This window comes from Nelusetta ayraudi, unplaced genomic scaffold, assembly GCF_046127955.1.
Source record: "Nelusetta ayraudi isolate G7.1 ecotype Tasmania unplaced genomic scaffold, CSIRO-AGI_Nayr_v1 ptg000063l, whole genome shotgun sequence".
In the NCBI taxonomy this organism is placed as follows: Eukaryota; Metazoa; Chordata; class Actinopteri; order Tetraodontiformes; family Monacanthidae; genus Nelusetta; species Nelusetta ayraudi.
This window is the reverse complement of record NW_027466113.1, coordinates 773,601-793,686: the sequence shown is the minus strand read 5'-3', so window position 1 is coordinate 793,686 and position 20,086 is coordinate 773,601. Positions and strand designations below refer to the sequence as shown.

Below are 20,086 nucleotides of genomic sequence, written 5' to 3'. Positions count from 1 at the left end.
AATAAAGGCAAAAAAGGACATAAAGGGCTCTGTTGCTATAGTTACCAAACACGGAAGTAGTATGTGTCTAGAGCGGAAACACGTGACACAGTGGTTGGTCGGCTCCAAATTTTAAAACGTGTTAGTGGTTGCCCATAGAAAAACCATGTAGCTGCCCGAAACAACATCGAGGGCGACCAGCTGAAGCCCACCACCACCAAGCCCGAGGAAGCAACACTGTCGACTCATTTCTAATCCCCAGGCATGTCTTTCGTACATATTTTGTTTGTTAAATATTGTTAGCGTAATGGATGAATGAATGACTGCGTCACCGTCATTGACTACTGGTCACAAAAAGAGGTGTAATGGAAGTTCTGTAATGTTCACAGATTTGCTTTAAATTATGACATAATATACTTTATAACATAGCATATTTGCTATGAAAACGAGACCAGTTGCATTGTCATTTTTGTACGAAAGTTTTTTTTTTTTTTTTTTTGGACGCAGGTGTTTTATCTACCCAATTACTTTAACAAGACGCCCGTCTGACCGGAGCGAATAACGATGCTGTTCAGGAAATTAAACTCGCACATAACGTCATGTATTGTGTCTAAATCGCATTTCTTTTTTTTTTTTAAACAATCCTGAAAAAAAAAAAATAATAATAATAATTTGTATTTTCTTTGAGATTCTCCCTAATGTTGGTCGTACGTCATGTCGAAGCTAAAACGTTGCATCGTCTGATCGGTTTACGTCAGTTTTAGTTGGACATTCAATGTTTACATCGCCACCTGTTCACGGACCAGGGACGTGTTGAGTTTTTTGGCGGCTGTGGCTCCCTTTGCAGCGGTTACCGAGGGCACGTGACTTGGGGGTTAAAATGTCTCGTAGCAACACTAATGACACAGCTGAGACTCTGGCAGCTGACCGAATACACACACACACACACACACACACACACACACACACACACACACACCTCCCCCCCGACCTGCTGCGTCACATTATTCGTCAAGAATATTATTTTTTTTAAAGGCTGCGATACGGTATCCAAGCTAGCTTTACTAAAACTGTGATGAGTCTTTTGTCTTTCAGGCAATTGTCTTTAAAAAAAAAAAAAAAAAAAATCAAAAAAAATCAAAACTTTATTCAATTAAACCAACCTTCTGTTCTTTTTTTTTCTGTCTGTAGGTCGCCCTACATCCCTGTTTGGTGAATGTTGCTCTTGGCACACAAAGCCCTCAAAATTGAATGAAAATGCAAAACACCCCTGAATCAAACGTCTTCCTGGAGAGCAGCAAAGGCCAGCATGGTTATGACTGCTCCGACAGTGGATACTCTGGGTTTTTTCAGAGCCCACAGGACATCAGCCAGCTTGACTCTACAAAGTCGTTATCCTCTGGGGAATACAATGAAATGTCCAAGGAGAACCAAAGGCTTACTCCGACGGCCAAGGAGAAGACCAAAGAACCACTTAGATTCCTGGCCAAGGACTACAGAGCCAACCAGCAGCCATCACTGCTTGGCTGGACTGAAACTCCTAAAAGACAGTCCTCATTACACCATAGGCTTCAAATGTGCAGACCACTTGCGGCAGTCAAAGTTGAGGGCTCGAGATTACCGTGTCCTAGCGCGGCAGTAGGAACTGAAGGCACCAGATCACCACGCACTGTGCGGAGCAAGAGTTCTATAGGCGTCTGCGCAGAACACTGGATTAGCACTTCCTTTGACTCTTTAGATGCTCTGGCATCTAAAGAGTTTGTGTCCGATGCTTTAAAGCTGGAGCCAGATGTCCCACAGATGGCTCGTAAACGTTGCCTTTTTGCGCAGATGAGAACTTCTACTCGTGAAGATGGCAAATGCGTCCCATCCATTCCTGGTAGAGCAATTTCACTCCTGGGTGCAGATGTCAGCCTCTCTGGTTGCGCGCAGGTTACTGCTGAGTCTCCAGTGTGTATGAATGTTTTGGAATCCTCAACAAAGGAGCTCTCTCAGTCTCCAATCATTAAAAATGATCAATCAGATGTCTTGTCCACACCAGCATCGACACAAACGCCAAAATATGTCAGGTATGTGCAGCCTTTGATTTCCTTCAATGAGAATTGTCATCACAGACACTGGTGTGAATGCAAATCGCTTAGGATTCTGAGAAGCTATAATATTTAGTAAACTTTAGTTGAGTAACATAATGTCTTTTGCTGTGTCCTCTAACTCTGGAACAGGTCTGTGTCTGAAGACAGTGGTTTCAGTTCAGTCGCCCTGGATAAATCCCAGGATTCCTCTGTGGACTACGACGGATCCTTCCAGGAGCTGCTGTCTGCTAAATCCAGAGGAAACTGCGAAGTCTCGAACCCCGTCGAAACAAAGCGTCGCTCCCGATTGCAGCGTCAGCACCGGCTTTCTACGCTCAAGGAAGGGGGCTCCCAGTCGGAGGATGAACCGCTTGACAGAAAACCCCTCCGGCAGTCCCGCGGCCATACTAAAGACGACGTGTTTGCAGAGCACGAAACCCCGCAGAGCGTGCGCTCCGCTCGGTGTGATGGTAGAACGTCCTGTGACAGCTTGGCCTCCATAAAACAAGTCTACACCACCCCTCTGAGAGCTTCGTCAGTGAAGCCAGGGAATGTAACGCCCTTGAACACCGTCTGTGCTAATCCAGACACAACCCCTCTTAGGACGACGCCAGTGAACCTCTGTCTGACTCCAGCTCTGCAGCTCGTTCACGCCATGTGTCAGCACAACGCTCAGATGTTCGTGGGCCAAAGTCCGAGTCTAAGGGAGCACCTGAAATCCACTCCTGCCCTGGCGGTGACGCCGGTGATGCCCAAGACCTTGATGCCACTGGCGGGGCTGATTGGGAGGAAAATGGGTCTGGGAAAGGTGGACATACTGTCAGAGCTCAGGAAGAGGAACCTCAGGCACATCCTGGCTGTTATACTTGGCCTCTTGACACCTGAGAGCATATACAAGTGAGGGATTTGTCTTTTTGAGCCACAATAACCAAAGACTATTTGGGTAATGTAATTATTTTGCATTTAGATTCAATATATATATTTATTTCATATTTATCTTTAGAATTATTTTTGGGCTTGTTGTATTCACACAACTGATTATAACTTTATTCTAAATTTCAGCTAGTTTACTTCCAGTGACAGGCCGACTCTACTAGCTAATCTAGTTTACACTTAAGCACACATTGCCCCCCCCATCTCAAATATGCCTACAAAATAAACAAAACACCAAATAAATTTTGCTTTGCTTTGTGTGTTTGGTAGTTGTGGCCAGGTGTGCAAGAGCTGGAGGGAAATCATCAAACGAGACAAAAGTGCCCATTTGAAGAGGAGAAGCTACCTTCATCAAGTGGAGGCTTCTCTAGAGGTAATGTTTCAAGTGGTTACCCAAGGACTAGTTCGAAATTGAGACAAACTGCTTTTGCTCACTGCATAAACATTATTTATTTATTTATTTATTTATTTATTTATTCATTTTTGCTGTTGCTTTGATAGAAACTCCCCGGCATGATGTATGTAACCTTTAAGTAGCCTTTAAGTAATGGGCAGTAAATCACTTCTCAAACTGTAAAAAGTTTCCAGCGTCATTCAGCTTGGCAACATGCACTTATGACTGATTGTGACGTTGATGTCTCGCAGTCTGGCGCATCCTCTGCCTCTGGCTTGGAGAGAACGCGCTCTCTGCTTAAAAGGTCGGCCCTGAAGACTGTCCAGGCCCAGTCTTCCACCCCAAGCTTCTGTACCCCGCTGTCAGCAAGTGGTACCCCGTTACAGCGGAGTGCCCCGAGCTCAGGCAGCAGCAAGCGAGAGAAATTCATTGAAGTGAGTTGAGATTCATTAATGTCATTCAACTTGTGCGTCATTAACTTAGTCTCAAATGTAAGTCATATCCATGTATGTGAAGAAGTACACAGTTATACTTTTGTATATAAAAAAAAAAATTATTATATCATATTATACTTTTCATGAGATAAAACAAACCCTTCTTCTTTCAGATTGCTAAAACTCTCTTCAACGACGAGTGCCTGAAGGCGTGCCCTCGGTGCCAGCACCCTGCGAGGTGCCAGTCAGTGAAGGGCGAGGGTGTGTGCAGCCATCCCGACTGTGGCTTCCAGTTTTGCACATCCTGCTTGTGCGCTTTCCACGGCTCCAGAGAGTGCGGAAGCCAAATGGTCGCTTCTCGCAAGAAGGACACTTTGCTGCCAGGGAGCGCTCAAAGCAAGCGCAACGTCAGGAGGCTGTGAGTCGCACGCTCGCCGACAGTGAGGCGAAGCAACCGCAGTTGGATCTGCAGGAACTACATGAGGCCAACTTCTTACCTGTCGCTGTGTCTTTGTGCCTGTCCCTCTATTATACTCACCTCCTTTTTTTTTCTACAATGTTTTTGCTTGTTGTGTATATTTATTGAGTGTGATGTCTCACAATGGGATTTAGTGACAGCAATGCTGTTTATATTTATACTTCCATTAACTGTACATATTTTTTGGATATTCCTGATTATTTTTTTTCCAATTTTACCAGAATGGTTTTCAAAACGTTTTTATATTAAATCGCATTTTTTTATACGCCTCTCTCGGTTCTCTCTGTTTCTACTGGTCTTTAATTTCTTTTGTTTGGTGTTTGACGCCATCTAGTGGTGTAAACCTCACCCAAACGTTGTCGTTTGACTTTACTGTATATTATTTAGACGTCTAATTTTAAATGGTGTAGCTAAGGTATGTTCTGTTAATGACTAGAAACCCCGTGTTTTAGGCTCAGTCTGCATCAACAGACAAAACTCTTATTTCTCTGGTATTTTCTAGTTAAACTTTTACTGCCGCCTGTGTTTTGAAAATGAGTTCACTTCCATAGCAACCTACAGAGTCTGTAATTACACAGAGAGGTTTTGTGTGTCTGGTGTGCCCGTTTCTTTGGACTCTGGTGAACTAGTTTTATACTTTTGCTACTTCTGCCTACGGGGGCAAATATGTGTGGAGTGAATGCAGCAGGTAAGATGCTTTTCACCTCATTCTGCAAGGAAACTGACTTCATCTGAATAGTTTGGTATACCTTTAACTGTTTGTTTTAGAGTTCCCCAGTCTGACAGCCAGCAATTTTGTGAGTAGCTGACTTGCACTTTTTAAACAGGATTTCAAATTTATTTATTTTTTCCTCCTTTTACAAAGCTTTATTTTTTTTCCCTCTGTATACAGGAGGCTTCCCTGGCCTCGGATGAAGTGTTGGTTCACTTTCTCAACAATTTTTTAAGTCTGCCGGTAACTTATTAATGTATAATAAAGAAGTGCAATAAGTTTGCCAGACAGCACTTAAACTCGTCTAATTTTTTGCTGTTACACGTATGTATCACTGCAGACGTTCCCAGAGTCCTTGGTGTACAACCAGGCGACTGGGCTGTTTGAGCTTGCGACCGGAGCGGCGGAGTCGATCTCCAGAAGAATCAGTTTAGCCTTGCACTTCAGCAAATCACAACTCCTCACTGGTGACCCTGAAGCGCTGGCTAGAACCCCTCCCGTGGCCAATGATTATGCTGTTAGTGTAAGTAGTTAACAATTCCTCTGCGTAAAGTGCTTGTCCGTCACATTTTAGACTGTTGGCCTGAGGAATCTGTTTTACTGGCTATTGCAGTGCCTTAACAGAGAGCACGGATTTCTCTGGGTTGTGAGGGAGAGGTTGCCCTTCTTTCTTCAGAGTGACCACTACAGTGAATACAGGTACTTTGGACAGAGGAGGATTTTCATGTAGTCTGTCCTTAAAAATTTAGTATCAATACATTTTCAATGTAAAAAAAAAAAAAGTAAAACTATGCATTGCTCATTAAGTGGTTCATTAGGGTATGTACGTATATGTGAAGGTAGGCTCATCTAATTATGTAGAAGCACTTTTTTGTCATTCCACCAGCTGACAAAACAGGAATCTTAAGAGAGAAACGTGTTTTTCTTTGCCTTGATGATGATTATGTATTTTTCCTGGTATTTCTCAGGTTAGCCAAATTGTTTAACCAAGAGCGGAATCTTTGTATTCAACGGAGGAAAAGCAGCAGTGTGTGTACAAGTCTTCAGTCAGCACCATTACGGCCTTCTTCCTCCCCATCTGTGATGGAAAACTACATGTTGAAAGACATGTTCACATGCTCACAGAACCCAGAGGAGACATTTGCAAACCAAGGTAATTGCTGAATTAGCAAGGATTTGCTAATATCTATTGCAGCATCCGTGCTTCCAGTATAAGGGTTCAGTTATTGTGTACTCTCTAGGAACTAGAGATTATGTATATTCCTTGACAATCCTGAGAACACACGCTCTGCTTCCTGCTTGTTTTCACAGGTCACTCCTCCTCCTCCTCCTTCTCCTCCACCCCCTCCTCTCCCAATATTAAATCTGAAAAAGCCCCAGGACTCCTTAGCTCACTAATAGCTCCATCACTTGGCAACCCACAGGATGAACGTCTTCCAGACTCAGGCAGCCAGACTAATAATTCCTCTGAAGCCCAACTGGAGCTTTTAGCTGCCTCAGTGGTTAAACAGGTGCTGAACAATTCACTTACCATAATGGATGGTCAGCGCCATTCAAATACCTCTGGGTGCTTTAACTTGTCAGGAGACGATGCATGTTCTACCCTAACAGTAACAGAATCCTGGGAACATAACGGTTGCCTGCGTTCAGCCAGCGGTGTCCAAGGTGGACTGAAGGTGAGGGATGACGGAGTCCGGGAAGACGAGAGGCACAGTGGAACAGAGGAGAAAATGGAAGTACAGCAGAGAAAGTGTAGAGTGGAGGGAAGAGGCAGCCACCAGGAGAACAACCTTGATTGTTGCCACAGCAGCAGACCAGGCTTAGACCACTTCAAGGAGTTTCTGAGAGGAACCCAAGGCGAGAAGATCTTGAACCTCTGGATGGACATTGAGAGATTAAGGTGTACACAAAACAGACAGCGTAAGCACAGGTAAAAAAAAAAAAAAAAAGAAAGAAAAGAAGTTTCTATTTAGTTCTGAACTTGTTTTTTTTTTTTGCACTGTTGATTAAAATTGATCAGGGCCTATTTATAGGACTTGTGGTAACATGAGGGTTTGCCCCTGGGTTTCACATTAACACCTATAATGTTTTCTAACACTGACCAGGAACTAATGGGTTGGTATTTGTCCAGGTATCTGACCCTGATGAGAAGCTGGTACCTGCTGAGCAGCAGTCACAGCTGCTTGAACGTGGAGCTGCTAACCAGACTTGGGCTGACTACTCCCCCCTGCTGGACAGAAGAGAAGTTGCAGTCGGTTAAGCCTCAACTCACAGAGGCCATATTGCACTACTGGTATGTTTTAGTGCTCGCTCTATTAAAATGGTCTTACACCACATGAATGTGTGAAGGTTTTGACAGAAAATTGTTTATTAAACCACACAAACACTCTACTACACAAAGTGTGTGGTTTAGAATTGAACATACAGTCATAACATTATACAATTATTGAACATCGATCACTTCTTATTGTTTTTTATATTTACAGTTATGGTTCAATTAGCTGTATTTGAATATGTAAAGCTTGTTTTAAATTTGCCACTTGCTGTTTAATTCCGTAATTGCAATGTTGCCACTCTTTCATCTACTTATTTTTTCTATAAAATATATGTAAAGGTTGACCAGTGTATTCTTTTTAATAATGGTCCATGTTTTACAAAATGTCCTCAACATAAACTTAGTTATTATACTTTTGTGTGTCCTGTTCTTCCTGTATTTCCATTCTCTCTGTATTAAAAAGACATTTTTATGTTTATTTTTCCATGTGTTGAACAACACAGTGTGCCATGCCTAACCGTTGAAAAATGTCTAATTCTCTTGCCACTGTTGGAAGGGCTCCTCGTTTCTGGTCATCACGGTGTGTTCATGACGGGGACCTTGACGACCCTGGTCATGCAGGTCTCTGGACAGACTGCTGTGCAAGTCCCACTGTAGACACGCAGCTTAACGATGACTACTTGACCATGACCCCAGATGACCATGAAAACCACCAGCCTCCGCCCTCCAGCACTGTTCATCATACACAGGTGGGGACACTATGAAAGGTAGTAGTAGTAGTGGTAGGTAGACTGTAGCTTTGTCACAGATTTGCATAGCGCTCAAAAGTGAGCAAAGATGAATGACAACCCTTGACTGTTTCTAATGCAACAAAGTCACCCACATTCATTAAATACACCTTCTGAGTGTTTGCAATTCCTTTGCTGTGGTCAAGGTTTTACAGGTTTGGTCTTTTGTGTATTTCACTAGATCCATGCTGGCAGAGGTCAGCCACTGGACAGCAGAGGAATAGAGACCCTGCTGCAGGCTCTGAGTGTTGACCTCAGTGCCGGCTCATACATAACAACCTTCTGCGAACAATCAAGCTACCAGGTATAGAGACTGCAGCTGGGCTGTCTGCATGCATTGTGTTGTTTTACTATTGTTAACCATGCCATCATAGATGCATCTCTTTCAAAAGTGGAAAAATACCACGGCACTCATCCAATGTGCAAATGAAACGTCTGTGTTTTATGGGCAAAACATGATTAAAAAAACGTGTGAATTGTCTCTGATGTAAGTCAAACTAAGTTAAGTCCTTCAGTGATTGTTAACAGGTGTGTAAATGGGACCATCAATTAGCCAGTGGCAGACTACTCCTTGACCAAGGCAACCATTTTTTAATTTAAATTGAATTGCTTTTAATTTAATTTAATTTAATTTAATTTAAAATTAAAAGCAATAGAGTTGCCTTTAAGCAGAAATTAAAAGCAACTCTATATCCGAGTCTTCATGAAGATTCAGAATATTGCAATTTTCTATAAATACCAGTGTTTACTATTTTGTGTCCGTGCAGCCTTTTCTATATGTTTGTTTGTGCCTAATGATGTCTCTTATCTCTGTGTTAGAACTGAGGCCCCCTGCTGACCATTAATGATACTACCTTGGTCAAGGCATAGTCTGCCATTGGCTAATTGATGGTCCCGTTTACACACCTGTTAACAGTCACTGAATGACTTAACTTTTAGTTTGGCTTACAGCAGAGACAGTTCACTTCCCGACGAAGGCGTCAAAATTTTTTAATCATGTTTTGCCCATAAAATCAAGACGTTTCATTTGCACGTTAGATGAGAGCGCCCTCTGTACCAGCTGCAGTTCCAGGTAGCACTCCTTTTTGAACATTTTTTCATAGATGCGTCTCCATCCGATTGGAGGTCAAACATGTCTGTTCTGTGAGTTACTCTTGGTTTGTGTGTTTGTTTCAGATGTGGGAGAATGCGATCAACTGTTGGACTGACCTGCAGCACTATCGTGAGCTGTTCTACCAGGAGGGGCTCGACCCCTACAGAGTGCAGAGAGAAGCACAGGTCAGCACACACTGTGACCCCCAACCTCCGGGGCTATTAATGTCAGTAACGCTGTGGGAAGATGTGATAAAAGACATTTTACTGATCGATGTGTTGATTAATATGTGGAGAATATTTTGACAGACTTTTGGGCCTTTTCAATCTGAGACCCTGAGGATTACAGTTTCAGCTGGCTTGTTTTAGTGTTTCCTTTAGTTTTTCATCGCGTCACATCATTACAGTGGAATGTTGTTAATTCATGTTTCTAGGCTTGGTAAGTTTTTTTTCTTCTGCCAGTGCACACTGTGTGAAAGTGCCAAAATGAAACTTGTTTGAAATTCATATGAAGGTAAATTGGACCTTTAACAGATGCCAGGACAAGCCGGTGCCTTCAGTGAAACTCGCAGAATCCAAATATTTTACTGCTAAATGGAAACATAACCTCACACCATGTTTTTGTTTCAAATTAATTGGACTCTTTCCTTTTCTTACACACACACACACACACACACACACACACACACGCACACACACACACACACACACACACACACACACACACACACACACACACACACACACCTGCTGCAGTTCACGGAATCTTTTGGCCTCCTCCTCAGTTTTCCTCCTTGTAATTAATTAATAATGTCATTAGAACAAGTCAGTCAGACGTCAGTCACCCTCAACCACCGTGCTAGAATACAGCTGGTCAAGAGAGGAAAGTTGAGCCACACGATTCAGAAACTACAGAGAAATCAATTTTTCCTTCAGTTAATTTGTCACAGAGGATCAAAGGCGGCAAAAAGGTTCAAGTACGGTTACTTGTGAAAAAAAAAAAGAAGACTTTGTTAAAAGTAATGAGCCATTAATGAAACAATACACTTGTTGAACATTTTGCAAAAATATAAAAAGTTGTGTCAGAATGATCTGAGCTGAACTGACCAGAGGTCTTGCATGACCATCTGAATGGTTTTTAACAGCCCTGGGAGCAGCAAAGGCCTGCGGTGATGGTGAAAAGTGACGGTGGTTTTAGTGGAGGAGGTTTCCAAGGTGGTGACATTTTTATGGTCTTCTCCTCCGCTCTCATGCCCTCGTCTCTCTGCGCTCTCATGTCGCTCCTCTCAGCTCCTTTACTCCACCTATCTCCTCACCTCCGCCGAGAGAGCCATTGATGTGGATGAGGAGCTGAGGAGGGAGGTGTACGGCCAGTTGACTCCTCCGTTTGAGGAGCTCTTTGACGGGGTGGAGGAGCACGCGCTCAGCATCCTGCTGGAGCCCTGGACGCTGCTGGTCAGCAGGGACAGAGAGACTTTCCAAAAGGTGACCCGGGCACATCCACAGTTTGATCCGACTCACTCTCATTTGGAAGAAGGGTTCCCCTAGTGGACAAACATCATCATCTGAGGGAGAAGTTGCTGTACTAAAGTCTTCATTTGAAACGCAAGCAGGATGACACTTAACGGTTCAGTGTGTAACATTTGTTTTTGTTTTTTTTGCTTTTATGAATGTATTTATGGGCAGTATGTCAGGCTTTTACCAATCTAAAAATCATAAAGCAAGCCACATTTCTTAAAGACTGGTTTTTCACCTGCTATGTCTAGTGAACTATGCGAATGTGTGCATTTGACAATAACTCTCATTGTTTTGACACATTTTTTTTTGGAAGCCAGGCAGCTGCGTGTAATATTGCTTTTAAGGTCATTTGTCAGACTGTGCGTAGTGTAAATGTTTACATTGAAAATCCTGAAACTGTCAAATTTCTCACACGGCTGTTTGAAAAAAAAAAAAAGTTTAATCTTGTAGTGAAGTGCTTGTGGGGAGTGCACATTAGTGCCTAATGTGTGCTGTGCACAGGTGTGTGCGTGGGAAGAGGTGCGCCGTGTTGAGAGTCGGGAGTACAGGGAGCTTCAGAGTTTGTACCAGGAGTCAGAGCGGCGGCTGAAGCAGGTGAGCAAGACTCCACCACTTCTGCAGAGTCAGCTGAAAGCCAGAAACTCATCTTTCACTCAGACTTACACCCCCCCCCCCCACACACACACACCTGTGATCGTAGGATGGCCAGCGTCAACACTCGAGTGAAAATGACGTATTTCCAATGTTGCTGATTTTCTCAGCCATTCTTCTGCTGCCACTGAGAAGAATGGCTGAGTTTCTTTTAGAAAGAGTCTTTTCACAGTCACGTAATGATTTTCTTATGGCATGATGTGATGTGAAAAATAAATAAATGTAAGTCTTTTTTTTTTTTAAACTCTTTTCTCTCCCATGGCCATCTCTTTTCACTGCCGTGGCCGTCATCCCAACTCAAGGTGGCGCAATGGGAGTCTGTGACTTCCAACTCTTCCGGGACGCCCTCCAACTCCCATTCAAAGGCTCCCGCATTACCAGAATCTTGGGCGAATGTGCCTCCAAATTACCATGGTTACCGTTTAGGTTCAATACTTCGGTACCCGGAGGAGATCAGCCACTTTATGTCCTTCCTTCAGGACGAAGGGGCAAGGTAAGAGGCTAAAAGTGACGCAACATTGAATAATAGGAACATTGGATACAAACATATGAACATGATATAACTTTAAAGATGAAACTGGCGCATTTTATATCTTTTGTAATGTATATATATACAGAGGTGGATAAAAGTTTTTGGACACCTCGTGTTAGGTCTCTACGTGCTGTTTATTTTAGTGCAGTCACCAACATTTAGCCACACGGAATTTTGTCTTATTAACAATGACGAACAAAATCTATTCCATTTGTTTGTGTATCTTGGATGCAGCCAAACCTTTTGAAACACGTAAAAAAAAAAGCTTTTGCAAACATTTAATGACAATAATTGGGATTGAGCAAATATTTAAAGGTGTCCCAGAACCTTTTCTCCCAGCACTGAACAATGATTTCTAGGTTATCTGAGGATAAATTGTGTTTTTTGGAACCTGTGCTTCTGCCCAGCATCCATCTAAGTTGCTGGCTGGATTTGGATAAATACAGGAGGAGCTCCAAGAAGAGCAGCGCTGTCAGACAGGAGAGGTCCAGGCTCATTGCAACCAAATACCTCAACAGGAACTACTTCTTCGGGCCCGACAGCCCTGCCACGACACAGCAGCAGGAAGATGTAGGTCACAAGACTTAACAACACTGCGCTCTGTGTGATATCAGCCCATAATGCATTTCAGGTGCAGACAGACAGCAGTCCAGAAAAAGCATCAGTGACAGATATGTTTGAGGGCAAGGTTTTGGTGCAGGATCGGTACAGGTTGGTGCAGACTTCATCAAAGTTGAAAGCACAGGAGAAACATCTTACTTCCTGATGTTTACACTCTGAGGTTTCGTGTCCATATGATGGACTTTTGGAGAGCAGAGTTCCAATTGGTGGCTGGGATACTGAGCAGGAACACCCTGCCTAGTTTGCCCGTGGTGTTTTACCCACATTATCTGGTTCATTAACTACCCTAGTACGTTCTGGAGCATGTTTATTCCATCATTACATTGACATTAACATAGAAATAGATGTTTGATCTTGCCTGTAGGTCTGTTTATCCTTCACAATGCTCTGGGTGTTGGCTGCGGGCTTATTTGCAGTTATCACAACATAGATCATTTTTGAAAACTCAAACCTGCCCCCAGGAGAAATGGACATGCAGATATTTTTGACGGTCTGTTTTGTGTATGAACCATTCTGCCCCTTTCTAAACTATGTCATCGCCGTATCAGGAAGACTCGCATCTGCTCATGGACGAGGCGCTTGTGTTGGTGACCCGGCCAGATGTGTTCTTTTAACCAAGACAACAGAAGAGGCTCTGACTGCTTCCTATTACAAACACGGCCACATTGATCCCAGGATGTTAACGTTGCATTGGCCGTCTCATCAAAATCAAATCAAATTCATTTGATTGTAATGAAATGATTAATCTGACCAATTGGTCCGATAGCGACTTGCAGCTGTAACTTTATTTCATTCGGTAATGACAGGAATGTTTCGTCTCTGTGGAAATGATTCCATCTGATTATTCTAATAGTGGCATATTGAGTGTGACGGCATTTGCAGTGCCAAAATATTCCTCCTCGATCCCCTTTAAATGAGATTATTCGTAATCACAATCACATGGAAGACAGGGCTGTTGTGGGACGTGACCTTTGTCCTCTTTCATTTTCATCTCATAAATTCCATCAAAAATAATAAGAACGGTGCCTTAGAATGAGGACGCCAAACCTGGTGCTTCTAACTCCGCCTGGCTCCTCGTCCTGCCGTTTGAGCGTTGGTTCTCGTCTGCGTGATCGATGTGGAGAGACCGACAGCTTTACTGCTTTGGCCCCTCCGCTCGCTCGATCACTCAGTCATCCAGTCACAGATCTGCCCCCACTTTCATCTCCTGACTCCTACTCCCGGTGCCCCGACTGGTTCTGATTTCTCAAGTGTGTTCGTGACTGTGTGGATGTGTCCACAAATGCCCCAGCGTGCGTGCAGAACGAGATGAGAGCGAGTATAAAGCAGGGAGAAAATAAGGAGGCGCAGCCAGATCATTGCACGGAGACAGAAAGCAGACGGGACTTGAAGAGAACAGAGGGATTGTGGGAATGATGAAGAGCGCAGCAGGAGTCAGGAGTCCACGGTTAGAGCGTTAGCCCTCCTCCTTATGTGTTCTTCCCATTGCTCAACACAGAACATACACAAGGTTGCACTCTTTCGCACTTAAATCAAATGCACACATGCATCTGCCTGTGCAGGGTCACTGATGTTTTGTGTTTGTGTGTGTGTATGTGTGTGTGTGTGTATACAGATATTGCATCTGGCAGGTGGGCTGGAGCGTCTGACACTGGACTGCCTCTCCAACTCAGTGGTCCAAGAGATCCAGGACATCATCAGAAGCTACATTGAGGAGAAATGGCTCCCCCACTTCCTGTCCACCGCCGAGTTCTCCGAGCGACAGCAACAACAGCTAAAGGTGGATCGCCGGCTACACACTCGCGACAAGATGTTTTAAAGCACATTGAGACGTGGCTTGATGGTTCGAGAACGTGGCTGGTTTAACTTCCCGCTGACAGACGAGGAGCTGCAGGCCTTAAGCACCAAAAAGGACTTGACTGATTGTGTCCGATAAACAGATCCGAGGTGGTTCACGTCCCGCCGCTCTTTGGCTCTTAGCGGGAAACCAGCAGAGACTTCAGGGAGCTCTCAGCCAGAGACGGACTTTAACCTCTGGCAAGGCCAGGCTGTTTTGTTTTTTGTTCTAAGAGTTATAACCTGATTGACGACTGTCTTGTCTGCAATGCATGTTAACTTTCAAACTTAGCAAGATGACTTTATGGGTAGTTCGGTTCTCCTAGCTAGCTTTATCAGATAAAAAAAAGGACCCACTGAGAGGTGGACACAGACTTATTAATCAAGTTTTATGTGTAAAAAAAAAGGAAAAAGCTAGACAAATTTCAGAATAAATGTTGTTTTTTTTTTGTGCTACAAATTGCCACATTTCCAATCAAAGTGGAAAACAGTATCTGAAATATTCTGGCTACTCCTTCCATCACTAGATTATATAGAGCTAAACCAACAATAAAACACTGTAAGAACGTCTGAACCTACTTCCTGTTGTATTGCTCAGTAGCATTTTTGACATATACACAATACACATTTTGACTTACTTACCAACATAGTTTGTTTGTTGTCACTTGACTTTCCATCAAGGCTCCCATGTTGTAATTAACTGGCAAAAGATGAATCAATAACAGAAATGTAATATCCACCTGTCCTCTGAATGTGACATGTGGTCCAGAAACTAGAGAGAGAGAGAGGGGGGTCTAACTGTCAGAAGATTTAGCTTTTACGCCCCAAAAACACACTTGCGTGACGGACCACAACCCAACTGTGTTTCTGCGGCTGCCGAACAACGACCTACCTGCCTGAGAGAGATCTCAAGTCCGAGACATTAGCTGCTGCCAAGGTGTGAAACCGCGCTAAACGCCGTCACCGTGGAGTGGAGGCTGCACACTCTCAGGTTCCCTCATCAGGTGGCAACACAGAAACCGCAGATTCCGCGGCTCCCTCTCATTATGTGATCAAGTTTACAACGTTTGGTCACACGGATCCTCTTTATGAGGTAATGAGAGGTAGTTTAGCGTTACACGGCGGGGGCGGTGCGCAGGTGGGGAAGGTGACTGGGAGGATTTGACGCGCGGACGGAGAGGAGAGACGCTGAGCTCAGAGGAGCGAAAAACCCTGGCGGAGCGAAAGGTCAAAAAGCAGAGCAGCGGCCGAGGCAGAGCGGTCGCAGAGGCAACTGTGAAAGCCATTCCATCCTGTTTCTTTTGATTTGATTTGCTCTGTGTGTGTGTGTGTGTGTGTGCGCGCGTGAGTCAGGCAGAAGACGGGGCCTCCCGACACGTCCGCCGTCGACGCGCCGCAGCAAGAGCCGCCGCAGCCGCCTGGAAGGTGAGCAGACGCCCCCCCCCCCCCCGGGGAGCGAGCTGCATGCACATTTTGAAAGCGGGGAGAAATGAGGCATTTCCCGGCTGCCTGAACGCGCGGTGCAATTTAGCTCACGACTTGGCTGCGAGCACTGGCTTTGTTTTCAGACACCGTTCTGGTCCCGACGCCGCCGCCGCCGCCGCGTTCCCCCCTCAAATAGGATCCAGGATAAATAAGATTAAAGCATCAGCATCACTGACTTCCCCTTTAATGGTGTTTGCAGCGTTTTCCTGGCACCTGGGCCGCGGCGCTGCGCTGCAGTGCACCGGCGATATAAACCATGGACGTTTCCACCTTTAACAGCGTGATGATTACAGGAAGGAGATCATACACAAGTGTGACTCTCCTCTTAATGCTTAGCTCATTATTGGCACCGAACAGGCTGCATGAAATATGACTATCGTCTCATTTTCCTGGGAGCCCGTCCTGCACTGCAGATAGTGTTTGATTACTCCTGAAAAGTAATCCAACTACTTATCATCCAGTAAAAAGTAAATATGGCATAATTACCAGTTTTGCCACAGTAATGCCGTTCGTTACATTACTCTGTGACTCAAAAAGTAGTTTAATTACGGTAGTGGATCACTTGGTGAATGATGACTCGCCAACACTGACTGCAGGTCATTGCTGCTGTGACCTCTGCTGCTGTTCACGTCTACACGTAGCATGTTAACCACGCATAGCTTATTTATTCCCGCCGCTAATGTTCCTACCGCTCGGGGTTTCTCTTCACGGAACTTCAACACTTGTTGCTCACTGTTCCACTGCAGCACGGCGCCTTGTGGATGACTTCGTCCAAGGAGATCCTGCTCTTTCGACGGACTCTCCTCAAGCCCGTCACCAGTTTGCAGTTCCAGCACTTTGTGGCTCTGAAGGGAGAGTTCCTGGAGAATGATGTGCTCTTTTGGTTGGAGGTGCAGAAGTACAAGGTAAGAGGCCAAGAGTGGTGAGATGTGCGAGTGCGCTGCTGGTTTCACACCTTGTCCCTGCTGTCTCTGACGTTAAAGGGTTCTGGGGTGTCTGTTCAGTTAAATATCAATAGAATGCAATCCTGTTACGTATTATGCCCATTATTATGCCTTTAGTTGATGATCCACCGTTTTATTCTTAATAGGTAAATAAACAAAGTCTAGAAAAAGCCTGAAACGGTCAAAGTCACTTGACTAAATAACATTGGTCATCTGTCTTACTGTGTCCCTAATCAATCCTGCAATACTGAAGCACCTGCCCTTCAATTATATTTAGCCTTTAAAAGAGACTGGAGTAATGTAAACATCATTCAGGATGCTGCTATTACTGCTGCAAGTCAAAACTTCAGAACAGAGCCTTTAATGACACAATGATCATCACACTGATTTGGAAGATACAACGATCATACAGTAGCTTCAGGTCAGACTTGAAGCAGAAGTCAGCCTGTCTGTCAGTGCACAACGCAGGAGCCTGGTGGGTCCCTCTAGTGGTCAGGAAAAAAAAACAAAACCAAAAATACTGTAAATAGCTTGAGACTCACCAAAATGACGTCCCATGATATTTGTTTTTTTATGTTTTATGTTTTAATCCATGTTTTATGAGGAGACAGAGTAGTAGAATGCTAAATCTCAACACCCCCAAAATGGAAAGAAAGCAACATACTGTGTCAATGTATGTCGATTTGGTTGATCTCCACACTGCCAATATAAAAGACTCACCCTGAATTTGAGAAAGGTTCCTTTTGTAAAATATAGACAGTAATAGTTTTTTTTTTTATTTATTAATTCCTATTAACATTTCATATTTTAAAAAAAGTTATGTTTTTGTCTTAAATCCCAAATAATCTCCCTCTCTCTCTCTCTGTATGCAGGACCTCTGTCACTCCCACAGTGATGACTTCACCATCCAGAAGAAGATTTCCACCATCATCAGCTGCTTCATCAAGTCCTCCCTTCCCCCGGCGCTGCAGATCGACGTCCCGCCTGAACAGGCGCAGCGCATTTTGGAAAAGCGCAAGGAACTGGGCCCGTACATCTTCAGGGAGGCACAGGTTGTGTGTTTGTATTGTGTGTACGCGTATGCAAGCAAGCAAGCACACAACAGGATTCTGGCTACAACTGTGCTTTCCGCGCCCCCCCCCCCCTCCTGTGTGTACAGATGTCAGTGTTTAGTGAGCTTTTGAAATTTTGGCCCGAGTTTCAAGAGCTGAGCAGCCGAGTCCAAGAGGAGCAGCTCCTTCCTCTGCTGCAGGAGAAACGAGTCAAACACAGAGCCAGAGTGAGGAGACAGCGGAGGAGAGAGGAGGAGGCGGAGGAGGAGGAGGAGGAGAGCGAGAGGAGGAGAGCTCAGGTGAGGGATGACCACGAACAATAAAGTAATAAAAAATGATTTTTATTTATTTATTTTTAACCTCCTCTGCGCAGGCAGTGTTGGCCAGGCCAAAGTCCGATGCTGAGGAGGTGGAGGAGGAAGAGGAGGAGCAGAGGAACGAGGGAGAAGAAGAAGCTGACAGACGGGAGAAAAGACAGTTGAAGACAGAGAAGAACAGAGTGTCGCCAACTCAGGCACAAACGGTGAGGGCAACGTCACCATCACATGGCTGGAGATGTCGATCACAGCTTGACGTCTTCAACAAAAAAAATAAACTTGCTGGAAGAATGACCATCAAAGTTGCTGCCGTGACTGAGATGTTTTTTTTCCCCAATCGTGTCACACTTGACAAGGCTTTCTGGACGTGTTTCCTCAGTTGTCGTGGTCCTACTCCAAGTACATGGCAGCTCTGCAGAGGGAAGAGGCTCTGCTGCAGAGACAGAGGCAGCCCCAAGCCTCCCACTCCACGGCTCTCGGTACACACACACACACACACACGTTTGCGTCCCTCAGGGCTCGGCCCAATTCCCCCCGTAGCCTTTAGACTCTGCTGCTACCAGACAGGCTAAACGCAGGGAAGCATAACAGCGAGATGATATTTGGCCGTTCCCACGGTTAAAACCCAACACCGCGTCTCCATGACTGTGATATTAGCTGGCAGTGGAAGCCAAAGCATTGTCAAATTGACCCCGACCGTGTGTCAGAACTGTCTCATTATGTGGAACCCCGGCCAAAATAACCACTTTAGTCCGTCCATTAAGTGTCAATGTTCTGTGCAGGAGTGAGCCAGAGCCCCGAACCGGCCGTGGGTGTGTAAATGAAGCGTGACGCTGCAGTCACTTATAGCTCGGAGCGAAAGTGCGGCGACTGAAATGGAGCATCGTTGCCGATCGCGTTTTAACGAGACACTCGAGCAGTGATGAACGGCGAGCTACACCAGACGGAGATCAGATCGTCACCTTTTCCTGCGCGACCGGCAAACAAAAATCCATCCATCTGCACTGCGACGCGTCTCCTTGGTCTCTGGACAAACAGCCTGTGTGTGTGTGTGTGTGTGTGTGTGGGTGTGTTCACACCAGTGCTTCTCAACTGCTGGAGTCTCAGGACCTACATGTATCTATGTAGATATCTATATGTATGTATAAGTGCGTGTATATATCTGTATAATATACACATATGTATATACATACATGTATTAATCTCGATTTAAAAAAAAAAAAGGGAAACTGCCCACAAAGCTGTGACCTAATCAAAACAAGTCCGCGATCCAAAAGTGGGTTGCGACCCACCAGTTGAGAAACACTGGTTCACGCTGTGTGTGGAGGATCTTCACCCGCTTCGTCTCCCCAGACTCCTCATCCGACTGCAGCCTGAAGTCGGCGGGCAGCGACGCCAGCAGCCTGCGGCCCCCGCAGGGCCCCAGCGACAGCAGGCAGTGGGGCCGATGCAACAGTAGGTGGCGCAACGACACGCAACGAGTGAGACGTTCACAGTGTGGCTGACTTCCCCCGCCCCCCCTGAAGACTCCTCCTCTTCCACCTCTCGCACGTTACCGCAGGACGGGCGAGAGTCTGCAGCAAGCAGCGTGTGAAGTGACAACGTGACGCGCGGCTTCGACGGGAACGCCGGAGGCGGAGCCGGAGAGCAGCGTGCAGACGTCCACAGTGCAGATAACTGATGCTGCTGCTGCTGCTGCTGCAATTACAGATGATGCAAGGACAGAAAAGTTCACCCGCAAAAAAAAAAAAAAAATCAAACATCAATCATTATCGAGTCGGCCCGGCGTTGATGGAAAGTTGGGATGAAGTTCCTTCCAATGGAATTTCTCTGGATCTTCATTTCCCCAAACTGACGCGGACGACGGCGTCATCTTGAACACACGAAAATCGCCTTGAAATGACGCTCAAGCTTTTTTTTTTCTCCTTTTAAATCACTGCAACCATTCTTGAAACCATGCGGCGAGTAAGTCG

At 45.0% G+C, this 20,086-nt stretch overlaps 2 protein-coding genes across 2 annotated transcripts; both read left to right on the top strand.

Annotated features, from left to right (window-relative positions):
• The first annotated feature begins 1,161 nt into the window (after nt 1-1,161).
• On the top strand, nt 1,162-4,551 carry fbxo43 (F-box protein 43). Its single transcript, XM_076040769.1, has 5 exons — nt 1,162-2,048; nt 2,202-2,948; nt 3,255-3,357; nt 3,630-3,812; nt 3,986-4,551. Exons 1-5 carry the CDS (start codon nt 1,231-1,233, stop codon nt 4,232-4,234), a joined length of 2,100 nt encoding a protein of 699 aa, XP_075896884.1. The 5' UTR covers nt 1,162-1,230; the 3' UTR covers nt 4,235-4,551.
• Nucleotides 4,552-4,553: 2 nt separating this feature from the next.
• Nucleotides 4,554-20,038, top strand: rgs22 (regulator of G protein signaling 22). The gene is made up of 23 exons (XM_076040764.1): nt 4,554-4,978; nt 5,059-5,087; nt 5,183-5,245; nt 5,343-5,525; nt 5,616-5,701; nt 5,971-6,155; nt 6,314-6,932; nt 7,134-7,295; nt 7,834-8,026; nt 8,247-8,369; nt 9,242-9,343; nt 10,448-10,642; nt 11,177-11,269; nt 11,629-11,819; nt 12,266-12,428; nt 14,095-14,259; nt 16,547-16,705; nt 17,617-17,796; nt 17,904-18,095; nt 18,170-18,319; nt 18,493-18,592; nt 19,467-19,568; nt 19,675-20,038. Exons 1-23 carry the CDS (start codon nt 4,957-4,959, stop codon nt 19,710-19,712), a joined length of 3,495 nt encoding a protein of 1,164 aa, XP_075896879.1. The 5' UTR covers nt 4,554-4,956; the 3' UTR covers nt 19,713-20,038.
• Nucleotides 20,039-20,086: the final 48 nt, after the last annotated feature.

What these genes read in the sequence shown, in the direction of transcription:
- fbxo43 (XM_076040769.1), top strand. Translation starts at nt 1,231, where the DNA reads ATGAAAATGCAAAACACCCCTGAATCAAACGTCTTCCTGGAGAGCAGC. An exon ending in ACACCTGAGAGCATATACAA is followed by an intron (nt 2,949 to 3,254) that starts GTGAGGGATTTG and finishes TGTGTTTGGTAG; the next exon opens with TTGTGGCCAGGTGTGCAAGA. An exon ending in AAGTGGAGGCTTCTCTAGAG is followed by an intron (nt 3,358 to 3,629) that starts GTAATGTTTCAA and finishes GATGTCTCGCAG; the next exon opens with TCTGGCGCATCCTCTGCCTC.
- rgs22 (XM_076040764.1), top strand. Translation starts at nt 4,957, where the DNA reads ATGTGTGGAGTGAATGCAGCAG. An exon ending in ACATCTTCAGGGAGGCACAG is followed by an intron (nt 17,797 to 17,903) that starts GTTGTGTGTTTG and finishes CTGTGTGTACAG; the next exon opens with ATGTCAGTGTTTAGTGAGCT. An exon ending in GCGAGAGGAGGAGAGCTCAG is followed by an intron (nt 18,096 to 18,169) that starts GTGAGGGATGAC and finishes TCCTCTGCGCAG; the next exon opens with GCAGTGTTGGCCAGGCCAAA.